General features: G+C 42.7%; 2 protein-coding genes across 2 annotated transcripts in view; one reads left to right on the forward strand and one right to left on the reverse strand.

Moving 5' to 3' along the window:
* The window catches only part of LOC138962542 (uncharacterized), a 4,364-nt gene extending 1,173 nt beyond the window's left edge, over positions 1-3,191 (reverse strand). Inside the window, exons 1-4 of the mRNA XM_070334386.1 lie at positions 3,038-3,191; positions 1,533-2,560; positions 806-1,195; positions 1-153 (exon numbers count right to left, since the gene is read on the reverse strand). The exon at positions 1-153 is cut by the window's left edge and continues 1,173 nt beyond it. Coding sequence (XP_070190487.1) covers positions 1-153; positions 806-1,195; positions 1,533-2,556 — 1,567 coding nt within the window. The 5' untranslated portion in view covers positions 2,557-2,560; positions 3,038-3,191. The remainder of the gene's footprint in view (positions 154-805; positions 1,196-1,532; positions 2,561-3,037) is intronic.
* An 8,211-nt stretch (positions 3,192-11,402) lies between these two features.
* Positions 11,403-14,726, forward strand: part of LOC138961225 (mucin-22-like) — a 3,592-nt gene continuing 268 nt past the window's right edge. The window contains exons 1-3 of the mRNA XM_070332824.1: positions 11,403-11,712; positions 12,113-13,598; positions 14,260-14,670. Of these exons, the coding sequence (XP_070188925.1) occupies positions 11,626-11,712; positions 12,113-13,598; positions 14,260-14,670 (1,984 nt within the window). The 5' untranslated portion in view covers positions 11,403-11,625. The remainder of the gene's footprint in view (positions 11,713-12,112; positions 13,599-14,259; positions 14,671-14,726) is intronic.

Consider the following 14,726-nt stretch of genomic DNA (forward strand, 5'->3'; position numbering starts at 1 on the left):
TGCGAGCTGCTTGGTCTGAGGACAGGCCGATGGCGAGGGCGTAGACGTTGGATCGCTGCTGCAAAGTCTGCGATGACATCAGAAGGTCCGCTCCACAATTGGATTTGCCGTCGGTGATGATGAGTGTGTCGTGGACGGTGTAGTCGCGTGCACCTGTTGAGGGAAGATGAAATGAAATTGTAAATAAAACAGTTGAAGGTGTTTAGATCCTTGAAATGTGCAACGTCACAAACTGACGCTTTTAACAAAGAGCATCTGTCAGAACTGTTGCTGTGAAGATTTGATTGCATCTTGAAGCGTTAACAGTAACTGTTGTTCTTGTTCCTGTTTTATTTGCGAATGCCCGTATTCCATCAAACCTGTTACACAACAAAACTCGATGCAATTGCAAACAGAACGTTAACTGGTCTATGACAAGCTTAACTACTGCAAACTTCAAACAGCAAGTTTCTTCGGCCGCTTTTATGGACTTTGTTCTTATTCAACTTAAACAGATTTCTACATAGATCTTATTGTATGTGTTATTCTGAGAACAGTTGAAAACTTTGAAAACGAGGACTGTTTTTACAAATCTGCTGTACTTCTTACCATGTGCATTAACACAGCCGTGTCTAGAAGACAGATAAACAGAGGAAGAGTTGGGTTTTTTACCATCCCAGTCCCGAAATCTTAACATTATTGAAAATACATGATTGTGTCATCGAATTGCATGACTTATGGCACCAACCTGTCCGTTGTTTTAACAATGACTCGTCCTCAAATGTTTAATTTCATTAATTTGAAAGTCATTTTTTAAAGTACCCACCTCTGCTGGCATCAAACTCGTCAAAGGCTTGGCCCAAGGCATCACCAGTGCACGTGTACCCGTACATGGGTCTGGTGTTGTCTACAACGTCCTTGAGGCTGGCAGGATCCTGGGCATCAGCAAAACTGTGCACGGGTCTGGTGAAGGTCGAAAACTGGACCACACCCAGGCGATGCTGGTTTGAGGCGGGGCCAAATCCGCCGCACAAGCTGTCAATCAAAACTTTGACGCCGTCCTTCAGAGCCTCGAAGTCCTCGTCCGTGATAGAACCGGAAGAGTCGAGGACGAGGAGAAGGTCACGTGGTTTGCCATCATTTGCCCGGATGAAGTCCTGCTCGAAGTTGTTCGTGACAAGGTCCACATCGTCGACGACGTATTCTCCGTCTCCGTCTGAAGAAAGTGGAACACAATTAAAAATAATTGATAATTGATAAAAAAAAATTTGAAGGCGTTAAAATACAAAACAAAAACGTTGTCTTGCTTGACTGTTCATATCAGTTCTCAAAATGAATGCCTAACAGCTTTTTGGCTTTTCTTCTTATAGTTCCAGTTTTGTTTGTGTTCACTTATTCTAATTGTGGCCGTAAATAAGTATATTGCGAGAAAAAATCCCAAGACTGACAATAGTATAGCTAATTAAGTCAAAGGTACACTTAGTCGAAGAAAACCAATTCTCATATGCTGATCATTTGCTCCATTTTCTCGAACAAGCAATACAAACACTTACTTTTCTCAGAAGGGATGTCTCTTTCCTCAATTAGCTCAGAATCCTCAGGACAGAAGATTCCAGACTGGACGATGTAGCGAGTTCTCTCCTGTGTTCCGAATCCAAGGGGAGCTGACCAGTCGCTCCATTCACTGACGACACAGCGGTCAGCCACGGTGGTAGGTCCTGTCCACGGGTCGGCAGTAGGGGCGGGGGTCTCCGAAGACTTGGTCCAGGGGTCAGCGGTCGTGGAAGGGTCAGCAGTGTAGGAGGGGTCTGCCGTTGCAGGGGAGAGGTCATCACCATCCTCATCGGATCCGTCGCGGCCGCTGGTGGCTCCGTCGCACAGGCCGAGAAGGGGCTGGTCCGCAGCGGGGTTCTCGATTGTGTAGTCGACGAGTTGGTTGATGTACTTCTTGAGGCGCCTGAGGTCGTCCTTGCGCTGCTTGTACACGGTCTTCAGTTCCTTCTGCAGGGTGGTCCTCTCCCACATGGGCTTCATCTCAGACTCAACAGCGTCGAACAGCGAGCACTGGTTGATGGCAGCAAGGCACTCAGGGTTGTCCAAGTTGATCTTGGTGCTGGTCTCAAGGTTCCTGCCTTCCTGCTTTGCCGCTTTCTTGGCGTCTCTCGCTGCCTGTCTTGCTGCCTTCTTCGCTTCTCTCTCGGCGGCGTTCAGGGTCTTGTTGGCTTCCCTTTCCGCAGCCTTTTCTGCAGCCTTGGCCGCCTTCCTGGCTTCTCTCTCCGCAGAGGTTTCGGCGGAGTTTCCTGCCTTTTGGGCTTCCCTCTCGGCCTGTCTGGCCGCCTTCTCAGCCTCTCTGGCGGCCTGTCTTTCCTGCTTCTTGGTCTCTTTCTCTGCAGCCTTCTGGGCTTCTTTCTCTAGTCGTTTTCCTTCTTCGTAGCTCAGGTTCATGGTCTGGCTTTGAGAGTGGCCATAGTAGGGGTCTGGTTGCACTACTCCTGCAGATGCCTGGTGAGTCACTGCTATGAGTACCAGGCCAAGGGTCAACAAGGGTAGCGTTGATGAGTGTTGTAAAAGCTTCATGTTTCTGTGAAGAAAAAAACAGATTCAGAAAATGTTAAAGCAGAGAAAAACAAAAACATGAGTGGTCAGAGTTTTTGGTTTAACCATATGTCAACACGAATATATACGATTGACCCCTCAAATGACGATGAGGTACATATAATTTATTTGCAATACAACAACTTTCTTTAACAACGCCAACTAGTTTTGAGACAACGTTCCCTTCATTTTGTCTTTGTGTGAACAAAAATATGTTTTAGTTATATTTAGTGGTTTTTTTTTGCAAGCTTTCATTTCCACAAGAAATAAGATTAAAAGATGAATTCAACATTTTAGTTTAGGTCTGCATAATTGGTAATATTAATTATTTCAAGTTATTGAATCACTGTACAAGAAAGTATGACACAGATGATGAAATCGTGAAAGTGAAAAAGTCATGGATCTGAATAATGACTACTTCTCTTAAAGAAGCTTAATGCTAACGTAGGCAAAATTGACTCACCTGTGTGATTTAGTTCTTGTTGCGGTAAGTTCTTTGAGTAGTTCAAGTTCTTGTTGCTTCGAGTAAAAGCTGCTTGGTGGAATACTAACAGCTTGTTCTTCCTAGGCCCTAAAACCTCAGTTCAGTGACTCTGCATCCCTGTGGCTATACTTTTATATCCGTCTCCACCAGGTGATCACGTGACCACTTTCTCATGATATATCCCACTGGGCTTACGTCACAGAAGAGGGGGCGTCACTTACGTGAAAAGGCAGAAAAGCTTCACGAGAGTTTTTAAGGAGGGAAAATCCCCCTTAAGCCGATGTGTGCAAACATCGGTTTGGACAGCACCTGCAAGGGTGAATGGAAAGTACCCCTTTAGAGTGTGATGTCGGTAAACTGAAGCATGTTTGCTGTGCATACGGATGAGGTAGCTTCCGGTTTTTCCTTCATTTAACTTTTCTGTTGCGTTCTTTTCAATGTTGTTAATTTAAAGAGTTGATAAAACATAACAGTGTAGAGGTCAATGCTTTCTTGTGGAGCTGATAAGAAACCGTGGACATCATTTTTTTAAATGTCAAAATGTGGGGGCACAGTTGTATACACCATACAAGGATTGGCGTATTTGAATGTAAATGCTTATTGAGGTGGGGAAGAGATATAGGTTACACACTCCGAGTTCTGATTATCTTGCATATTTTCCCGAGGGTCGATTTTCATGTATTACGGAGCCAAAGGCCCTCGGGAAAATATGCAAGATATTCAGGACGAGGTGTGTAATGCCTGGGTCTCACATATACGATTTTTCGGAAGTGTCGGGGATAGTTAAGTCGGCTAGGTCGGAAGTTTCGGATGCAAATTCGGCTCCAAATTTCACTCCCGACCTGTCCTTACGACTGATCCGACCATGCAGCCGACAAGCAGACGACAACCACCCGACTTTAGGGCCGACAAATCCGACATGTGTCCAGACACTTCCGACTGCATAATGTCATCTTTCGCCGAAGCAACGGTTTTTTCTGGAGCAAAACATTTTACTGCAGTAAAATTGAAATCAAGAATGCTGCAGTAAAACGGTGCTGTTGTTTTACTGCAGAAAACCGGTTTACACTTTTTCTGCAGCATGTTGTACTGGCTCTTGGCGGATTATGACATTATTCAGTTATTCTGGAGAAAAACCGAAATGCTGGAGAAAAACTGTCTTTTCTGCAGCATTTCTGCATAATGTCATCTTTCGCGAGAGCAACGTTTTTTTCTGCAGTAAAACAGTTTTACTGCAGTAAAATTGAAATCAAGAATGCTGCAGTAAAACTGTGATGTTGTTTTACTGCAGAATAGTCTGTCACAGTTTTTCTGGAGAAAAACGAACGACCTTGTAAAGTAGCGTTTGTATTCGTCGCCCCCTGGGATAATATAATAGTTTGTTCCGACAGACAAAATACATTCGTGTCAGTCACGCACAACTATTGGTAATTCTGGATAAGTCCATCTCTCGACAGTGGGGGGCTCGCGTGCTCCAACATTATAATGAGCCAGTACAAAATGCTGCAGAAAAAGTGTAAACAGGTTTTCTGCAGTAAAACAACAGCACCGTTTTACTGCAGCATTCTTGATTTCAATTTTACTGCAGTAAAATGTTATGCTCCAGAAAAACCCGTTGCTTCGGCGAAAGATGACATTATGAAGAAATGCTGCAGAAAAGACAGTTTTTCTCCAGCATTTCTGTTTTTCTGCAGAATAACTGAATAATGCCAAAATGCTGAAGAAAAAGTGTAAAAAGTAAAAAAAACACTCCACCTACTCTTTATTTAGCAAATGAAATGATACTAGTGCGATATATACTTTACTCAATTTTGGCATGCTAAAACTGTTGATAGATGGAGATAACATTTTATAAAACTGAGCAAGTACATTGACTCTATCGTCTCCAGTCACTCTGTTCAAGAAAATCAAACTGTTTAAGTTTATACACAAAACAAACACAAATACAAATAAACACAAAAATAAACACATAAACACACTTAATAAAGTTAAGTCCGATAAAACAAAACAAAATAAATAATTCAAAATAATTCACAGGAACTAACCATATACATTTGATTATAACTCAGCACCTCATACAAACTATAAACCACAGCTTCGATACAAATCCTTGCAATTTTGTTTAAAACATTTCTGTTTTTGTTACCAAGATCTCCGAAATAGCAAACGTAAGGAACAGTAAACCTAGATTCGGTCAAACGTATATAACAAAAAAAGTACACAGAATCCCTGAATACACGTTAGGAGATCGCAGTATCTTTAAACTATAATATTATAATCGTTGTTGTTGACATTTATTAAGAACAGACAAACATTAATGTTACTATATTACAGAATTGCGTTACTCGTTACACTTGCGCACCATGGATGAAAAGATCAAAGACTCAAGTATTTCTGTTCTTTTCATAATATTTAAATCTTACTCTAAATTTCTTATTTTCACCCAAGTAGAAAAGACCTGATTTTTAGGGGCTTTGGACGGCAGAATCGTCAGAGAATGAATAAGCTGAAGGTACATAATATGGCACATAATTGTTTGTGTTTTCAGTAATGTTTTGGTACTTTGAGCACTACGGAATAATTGTGCGGTGTAACGTTTTCCTCATCCTCTTCCTTGCAATAAAGTGATCATTTTCAAAATGATTTATTATTATGTGACACATTTTGAACACTTTTGACGCTGTTTTCTCATTATCGTTTTTGAACACTATAGTGCCGTCATTGGAAAATCACGTCTTCTTAACTAAATATTCAGTCTTCTTGCTCTGTTTTGTGCTTTCGTCAGAAATGATGTTTTAGTGCAATACCAAGACCCTTTCTTGAAATTACCGAGAAATGATTTAAAAAATGTGTCCAAAGTGCAAAAAATTGACTAATTTCCGTGAAAAACAATTGTACCTTTGATGTCTACCAATGGAATCAAATTTGTTCATGAATATGAAGACCATTTTCAGTTATTGTATAGTGGGACCTGTGTATATTGAAATAAAACAGATCTCAACATTCTACATGTATTATTCTTGACGATGAATATTTTCCCAAAACTATATGCTTTACCAAAAATGTCATGAAAAACAACAACTAAATTCTGACCACTAAATCATTTGAATATCCCTAAAAATGGAATACATGCCGTGGTGAAGCAGCACGATAAAAAGAATATACCAATAATCTTGAAAATATATCAATCAATTTCAAAACGTCATTTTCTTTGTCCAAACCCCTTCTTCTCAGTTATTGCCCTCGAGTATCACGCAGTTACCACGGTTGCATTAAAACAGCAGGCCTAAGCAAACAAAAGAGAAAGGAGCAAAAGAGCACACATACACACTCGCACACGCACGCACCCACCCACCCAAATACGCACGCACCGAGCACTAACACACACATACACACACGTCCATCCTCATTTCCCTCCACATTCTCCCCTCCCCTTTCATACACTCATAACAGAAAAACGACCCAAGGCAATCTAAATGTAAGTCTGAGTTGTATGCAATGTATGTTAATATGGTGGATTAACGAGCACGCGCGTACGCACGCACACATACACAGTCACTCACACACGCAAACACGCCAGCGCGTGCATGTGAATTGCAAGCAACACTCACACGCACAAATACAAACACATCAACACACATACGCATAAACACACACATGCACACACACACACACACAAACACAAACAGACACACACACACTCGCACGCACGCACACAAACACACAAGCACGCACGCACAAACACACATACACACACATCCATCATGCCCCACCCTCTTTCCTTCCCCTACACACTCACAAAGGAAACAACCCACAACAACAAAAATATAAGACTGAGTTGTTTGCAATGCGTGTCTAAAGAGAGGGGTTAACGGTCACACACACACACACACACACACACACACACACACACACACACACACACACACTGTCACACTGCCACACACAGAGACACACACACAGTGCGCACACACACACACATACACACACACATACACACACACACACACAAACACACACACACACACGCATTTACACGCGCGCGCACACACACACACACACGCACACAACCACCCCCCCCCCCCACACACAAAACTCCACCTCCCCTAACCTCATCCCTTCCCACATCCCACCCCACCCGACCCCCACACACAAACATAACAAGTAAACATCACCAAACAAACAAAAGAAGTGTAAGATTGAGTTGTATGCAATGTATGTCAACAGGGCGGGTTAACGGTTGACGCTGGAGCATGTCAGGTCCTGTCTCTTCACACACAGGCGCGGCGTTTCTGTTGACCAAAGCAACACGCAGGGCACCGTTGTGTGTGTATACACTGCTGCACTTTGCCCTTGTGTTCTAAAACATCACAAACCACCTTCTGTGTGTTTGCACGGAGGTGTGATGAAAACGAGACTTGAGTGGGTTATAAGACTCAGGATCTGGGGGCGATTTCCATATAAGGAGTGCATTTGCATTTAAGCAGCGTGCTGATGCACGTAAAGTTGCCCAAGAGTAAATAGTTGCGGATGTGTCCTTGTTTGCTTTACATGGCTGTTTGTGTGTTTGTTTGTTAGGTTGGTTGGCTTCATTTGTTTGTGTGTTTGTATGTTTGTCACTTGTTTTCGTTGTTTATTTGAATACCTCTCTTTTCTCTTTTTACATTTAGTCAAGTTTTGACTAAATGTTTTAACGTAGAGGGGGAATCGAGACGAGGGTCGTGGTGGTGTATGTGTGTGTGTGTGTATGTGTGTGTGTAGAGCGATTCAGAGTAAACTACTGGACCGATCTTTATGAAATTTTACATGAGAGTTCCTGGGTATGATATCCCCAGACGTTTTTTTTTAAAATTTTTATAAATGTCTTTGATGACATCATATCCGGCTTTTCGTGAAAGTTGAGGCGGCACTGTCACGCTCTCATTTTTCAACCAAATTGGTTGAAATTTTGGTCAAGTAATCTTCGACGAAGCCCGGACTTTGGTATTGCATTTCAGCTTGGAGGCTTAACATTTAAGTTATGAGTTTGCTCATTAAAGTTGTCATTAAAATCGATTGCATCGTATTTTTCATCACATTCTGAATCTAAAAATATATACATATGTCATGTTTACTCTTAAAATGTGATCACAATTAACGAAAATAGAATAATTAGTCCTACGATTAAAATGTAAGATATCGATCCAAAAATGATGTCATCTTATTCGTGATCATTTCCTGATTCCAAAAACATATAGATATGATAGGTTGTATTCAAAACAAGCTCAGAAAGTTAACAAGAATACAGAAAAGCGCGCTTTCCTGCTTAGCACAATACACTACCGCGCTAATCTGGCGTGTCAATATCACTACGTTTTGCACGTGGAAGGTGAGCGATTTCCTTCACGCGGGGATTGACGAAGCTGTACTGTCTCAGTGAATAAATACAGTGCGTTCAGTTTCATCCCGTGAGTTCGACAGCTTGACTAAATGTAGTAATTTTGCCTTACGCGACTTGTTTAAATGTTTTAGCACAGTTGTCACAATCGTCTAGTGAAAACAAGCCACTGTTTCGAGCATGCTTCGTTTCGTTAATAGAACTTATTGAGAACAGATGATTGTGATAAATGGAAAGGAAAAAATTCAAAGAAAAGACGTCTACCTATCACATGACATACAACCAATTGTACAAACCCAACAACAACAACAACAACAACAACAACAACAACAACAACAGGAATGTTGTCAGTCTTTGTAGTTCGAGCGCAATAATAAAGAATTGAATCAATTTACCGATTCTTGCAAACAAAAAGTATGACAAATTGTCCTCCCCCACCGGAAACGATTTTACTAACCAGTATACCACCCTTTGCAATCGTTACACCAACGACTACTTTAACTTTATGACTATTTTCGTTCAGCTTTTTATTGTGAGATAGATACGAGAATAAATAATTAACACAATATACAGTGACAAAATGTGCTAAAGAAGTTGGAAACAGCTGGGCGGGAATGGATTGAACTAAGTAATATACCACCCTTTCGTGATCAACACACTAACAGTTGAAATACATTACCCGACTACTTTTGTTTATTTCTTGTTAAAATAAATTGATCAATAATTTCATAAACTAAACTGATTTTTCTTTTTTTTTAAAAACAAGAAAGGTAAGTTGTTGCAACGTTTGTTATCGATAACAAACGTTACATTCACAAATATATCGACCCAACGCACATTTTCGTCATATAATCATTCATTCGCTTGCGGCTTCGTAGCAGGCGGTAGAAACTTCAATCAAGATAAGTTGTCGTAACTAATCGTGTGTCTCTGCACTGTTGGGTCGATATATTTGTGAATGTAACGTTTTTTGTCAATAACAAACGTTCTGACAACTTACCTTTCTTGTTTTGTTTTATTCTGAACATTGGAATATTGGCAGTCTCTTTGTTTTTTTGGATTTGATTTATCCCTTTGCTTAAAAATCGTTCTCCGACACTGGAAACGAGTGCAGTCACAAATAGACCACCCTTTCGCCACCGCAGCTACCCAAACCGTTGCTTTGATTCCCCGACCACATTCGTTTATTTAATTCTAATTATAGAAACACACCTTGTCGAATGCACAGTGCATCGCGTCACTCCTACACATGTCCCAAAGGCTTGAGATGTTTGAGAACAAGTTGTACTACTGACGTGACACTGAACCGTGAAACCCGTTTTAAAAGCCCTGAATTTGAAATGCTGGGGTGTTAATTCAATTGAGTTTCGTGAATGTTGGGACAGATTTCGTTTGTGTGTGTGTAGGGGGTGATGATGCCTTAACTAAGGTGACAATGCGTCATTGCATCTATGAAGAATTTCCACGTCAAAACATAAAGAAAACACAACAGCATCCAGTTTAAACAACAAACAAGAGGCGAAGCCATCAAGGCTCACGTAAGAAATCGACAAACAGTAACACAAACTCAATCACTCCGTCACACATACACACACACACACACACACACACACACACACACACACACACACACACACACACACACACACACACACACACACACACACAGAAAAAGCATAGGTGAAACTGTGCAAGAAAGCGAGACACTAGATCTAGATCTGTCTGTCTGCATGTAGCCTACTTACAGGGACACGACTGCCAACTAGTCTCGGCCCGCTCAAAATAATAATGACCGAGACTTTCAGTACTTCCTTCGCGTGACGTCTAACCCTCTTACGTCATAATGTGACGTCAATGTAATGTGACGTCTTCAAATGTTAGAGTTTCTACCACAGACATACACACGCACGCACGCACGCACATACGCACGCACGCACGCACGCACAGACAGACAAAGTTACGATCGCATAGGCTACACTTACGTGAGCCAAAAAGTCTTCATCACATTTTCGTCAGCCAGCCGCTGACTTCTTTAGGATGGTAATGACAAGTAAAGAATGAGGGCACGTGATGTGAATTGTAATCTTAAATCTTGTGTTTTGTTTTCTTCTTTTATTCGCAGATTTGTTAATGGAACTGTCATGTCTGAAAACATATCGTTAGAACAAGCACAAAACAAACGCCACCACCATTGCGGTAGTCACAAAAAAGATTAGTTTCTGAAGTAGCGACTACCACTAAAATGTGTTTCCCTTATTCATGAAGATTTCTTTTCTAGTTTTCTGTTGATATTGACCTTATTCATGAAGACTTCTGTTCTAGTTTTCTGATGATATTGACCTTATTCAGGAAGATTTATTTTCTAGCTTCTTGTTGATAAGCGGCATGGCCGAGGGTAGTGGAATGTCCAGTAAAGACTCACTGTGTAGTTCATACTGTGATATTAATCGAGAATGGCCAATCTGTTACTTAGGACTTTGTTGTGACTTGCACGCTCCATGGGTAACGGTTTGTCTGGTTACAGCCTCATACTGCTGGCCATCCCTCACAGGTTCTAATGTACTGTACATACATTACGACAGGTAGACTTAAGTGCTCAGCCTCGAGAATAGTCGTAGCTAATTGAAAAGAGACGAGAGAAGGTAAAATACTCAACTAGCTTTTGAATCTTACAACGATGGCGAAATGCAAACAAGTTCTTTCAATCCTAGTTGCACCGCGTCTTTTTCAACGACAAAAAGAAAGGTGATTTTTATAATTAAACACCTTAAGAAAAGAAGATAGCGTCCACACTTAAAGAAAGTTGGAGGTATGTGGGATTCAAGAGTTTGCTGACGTCGTCATGAACACACACTCTTGCCAGTGCGATCGAGAGTGATGTGAAATCATCGCCTACTTCTTCCGGCGACGGACAATGGGCAAGCTCCTCCTACGTGTCCTCTCTCTCAGCTATATAACCGTAGCCCCAACGGCTTAGAGGCAAGAACTTCTTTAGGGCTTGTACCTGAAACACCTTCAGGAAGAAGAAAAGAAGAGCTAAGAACATCTCAGGCTCAAGAACTCACCACTAAAAACATTCGAGAAGACGACTGATATTTACAAAGAAATCATACCTGAAGATTTAAAACCTTGAAGCTCAACGACAACGAAGAAGATTGAGTTGAAGCTTTGCATCTGTAAAAGCGACTGAATGACAAGAGAAGAAACCTACAAGCCCAAAAGAACGTCAACTGAAGAAATAACTTCAACTTTTCAAACAACGATTGCTGACCTAAAGGTAAGCGGATACTTTGAGTAAGTTAAACACAGCAATACTGTACACTGTTTCTGAATGTTCTCGTAGCTTTGGCTGCAGTAATTGATTGGTCACTCTTGATGCAATGTTCCTCTGATATTATAAGTTGTTAATCAAATGCTATTTGGGACTTAATGCTCATCTCCACTGGTTTTTTAATCTGTGAAGGTCATTATTTACGGCCATCTAACATAATGTAGTTTGCTTGTCTTGTTTTGTTATCTTTGTTGCCAATGCTACTGCTCGCATTCTTGTTTTTTGTTGTTGTCGATGTTGTTGAGGCTAGTGGCCTGAACTGTGGTATTAGTCAACAGAAGTTATTTTGTTGCACAAACCGGTAACACATTCAGAAAACTTATCGTTTTTTTGTCATCTGTTTTAGAAAAAAAACAAGATGAACTTCACCATGAAGACCTTTCGTCCCGCCCTGCTGCTGCTGGTCTTGGTAGCGATGACGTCACGTCACGTGACAGACGCCAAGGCCGTGAACGACAGACAGAAGAGAGATACCGGGTTCTACGACTGGGGACTAAACGTCTTCAACAACGTCAAAGACTCTTTCGGCGACGTTTTCGGCGACGAAGAGGAGACAACCTCCTCTTCGGGACATATTTCTACTACAGCAACGACAACCGACCTATCATCGGAGAGAACAACAACCACCACCACATCCCCTGCGAGAAGACTCACCGACGCTCAGTGCAAAACGGCTCTGACGCAATGCGGTTTGCTTGACGTCAGCAAAGTGGAGCTCCGCGTCAAGTGGAAGAAGGCAGCGAAGAAGGAGATGCAGAAGGAGGTGCGCAAGGTCCACACTCACTACCGCGTGGTCCTCAGGCACCTGAGAAAGATCGTGGTCAGCCTGATCGACGTGGCCATCAAGGATCCCTCCATGGCGTCACTGCCCAGCCTCTGTGACCTCATGCAGCTGCCAGGCATTGATGACATCATGCTGGGTGATCAGGGACAATCTGGCGAGGAGGAGGATTCTAGTGAAACCAGCAATGATACGGATTCTCATGAAAACAGCAAGGATAAGGATTCTAATGAAAACAGCAAGGAGAAGACGAAGAAGCCTAGCAAGACCACTACACCCGCTGCTACTACTACTACCACAGAGGCCTCTACTACTTCCACAAAAGCTCCCCGATGGATCACTACCAAAGCCCCATCTACAACAACTACCACCACTGAGAAGCCTACTACAACCACAACCACCACTAAGGCGCCTACTACCACTACGACAACTCAGGCCCCGACAACATCAACCACCGAAGCTACCACCACAACTTCTACCACCACTAAAGTGCCGACAACCACTACCACCACTGAGGCGCCAACCACTACAACGACGACAACAACTGAAGCTCCCACCACCACTACTGAAGCAACAACGACCACCACAACGGAAACGCCAACCACAACCACTACCACTACAACGCCAGCCCCAACAACCACCACCACTACTGAAGCTACAACCACCACAACCGAACCCACCACAACCACAACTGAAAAGCCAACCACAACCACTACCACTACAACCCCAGCACCCACCACAACCACCACCACTGAAGCTACAACCACCACAACCGAAGCCACCACTACCACAACTGAACCCTCCACAACCACAACCCAAGAACCCACCACCTCCACCACCACAACAACAACGACGACAACCCTAGCCCCCAGCAGCGAAGCGACGACGACGCTGGCCCCGCGATGCACGTGTTCTCAGTGGAGTGGGTGGTCAGCACCCCTGGGATTCGGCACGCAGAAGAGAGTGAGGGTCATCTTGACCCCTGGACGAGTGTGTCCTGAGGCCCAGCTGCTGGTCGAGTACCGTCCGATCACCATCAGCACGACTCAGAGTGAGTACTTTTGTGTTCATTGCATAGTTTTTCCTGCTGTTGTTTTCTAACCTTTTTATTTACTGCATTTTAATCTGTTATTTGAAACTTTTCTGGTTGTTTTTCAGTTCTCGTCTTTGATAGGGATAAAGGTGGACTTGTGTGTGTGTAATCTCACTCGTCATTCCATTTTCTCCAAAACTGTCTCTGGTTTGCCTGAATAATTTGTGTCTGAGTAGGGGTATTAGTATAGGGGTAGAGAGTCTGAGATTTTATTTTTCATAATGTTTGTTATTTTTTCTTTACTTGACACAGCGTGTTAGTTCACAGTGTAAACACGTAATATGATGAATAAGGAAAAAGCATTGTGTAGTATTTCTGTGTGTTGTTTTATCTTAATGGTGATCACCAATATGTATTTCCTTTTTTCTGCAAACCCGACATTACACTGTATACTTTTGTACACTTTTCATTTTTACAATTTAAAAACACAATATATGTTCTGCAATGTCAGCATTGTTTACCTCACTCCGTGATTTTGAGCGTGAAACGATTGCATAAAAAAAAAATCCAGATCCTTCCCCCCCCCCCCCCCCCCCCTCCGCTTTTTTTCGGTTCTTTGTTTTTTTTTACTCACGACAACACCTGACTAACGCTCTCCAACAATTCCTTCTACCTGTAGGTCCCAACGGTGAAGGAGAAGAAGGACCCTACAACCCTATGGACGACGTCCAGGTGGTTTCGGAGAACTTCCACAACGACTTCATCCGGGCCTCTGATGGCAAGCCACGTGACCTCCTCCTCATCCTGGACTCTTCCGGCTCCATCAGCGACGAGGCTTTCGAGGCCATGAAGGCAGGCGTCAAGATTCTGATTGACACCCTGTGCGGCGGCTTTGGCCCCTCCCCTACCCAGAACCGTCTGTCCATCGTACAGTTCTCTAGCTCCACCGTGGGCAGGCTGTCTTTCTCGCCGTCCTACCAGCATCCCGAGTTGTTGAAAGCTGTGGTTGACGAGCTCAACCCTATGTACGGCCACACTTGCACCGGTGACGCCCTGGCTCTTGCCTACCACGCGTTCGATGAGAAATATGGTGAGCTTTTCAGCGTTAATTGGGTTGGATGTGGATGTCTATATGTCTGTCTGTCT

This window comes from Littorina saxatilis, linkage group LG3 (genome assembly GCF_037325665.1).
Source record: "Littorina saxatilis isolate snail1 linkage group LG3, US_GU_Lsax_2.0, whole genome shotgun sequence".
Lineage (NCBI taxonomy): Eukaryota > Metazoa > Mollusca > Gastropoda > Littorinimorpha > Littorinidae > Littorina > Littorina saxatilis.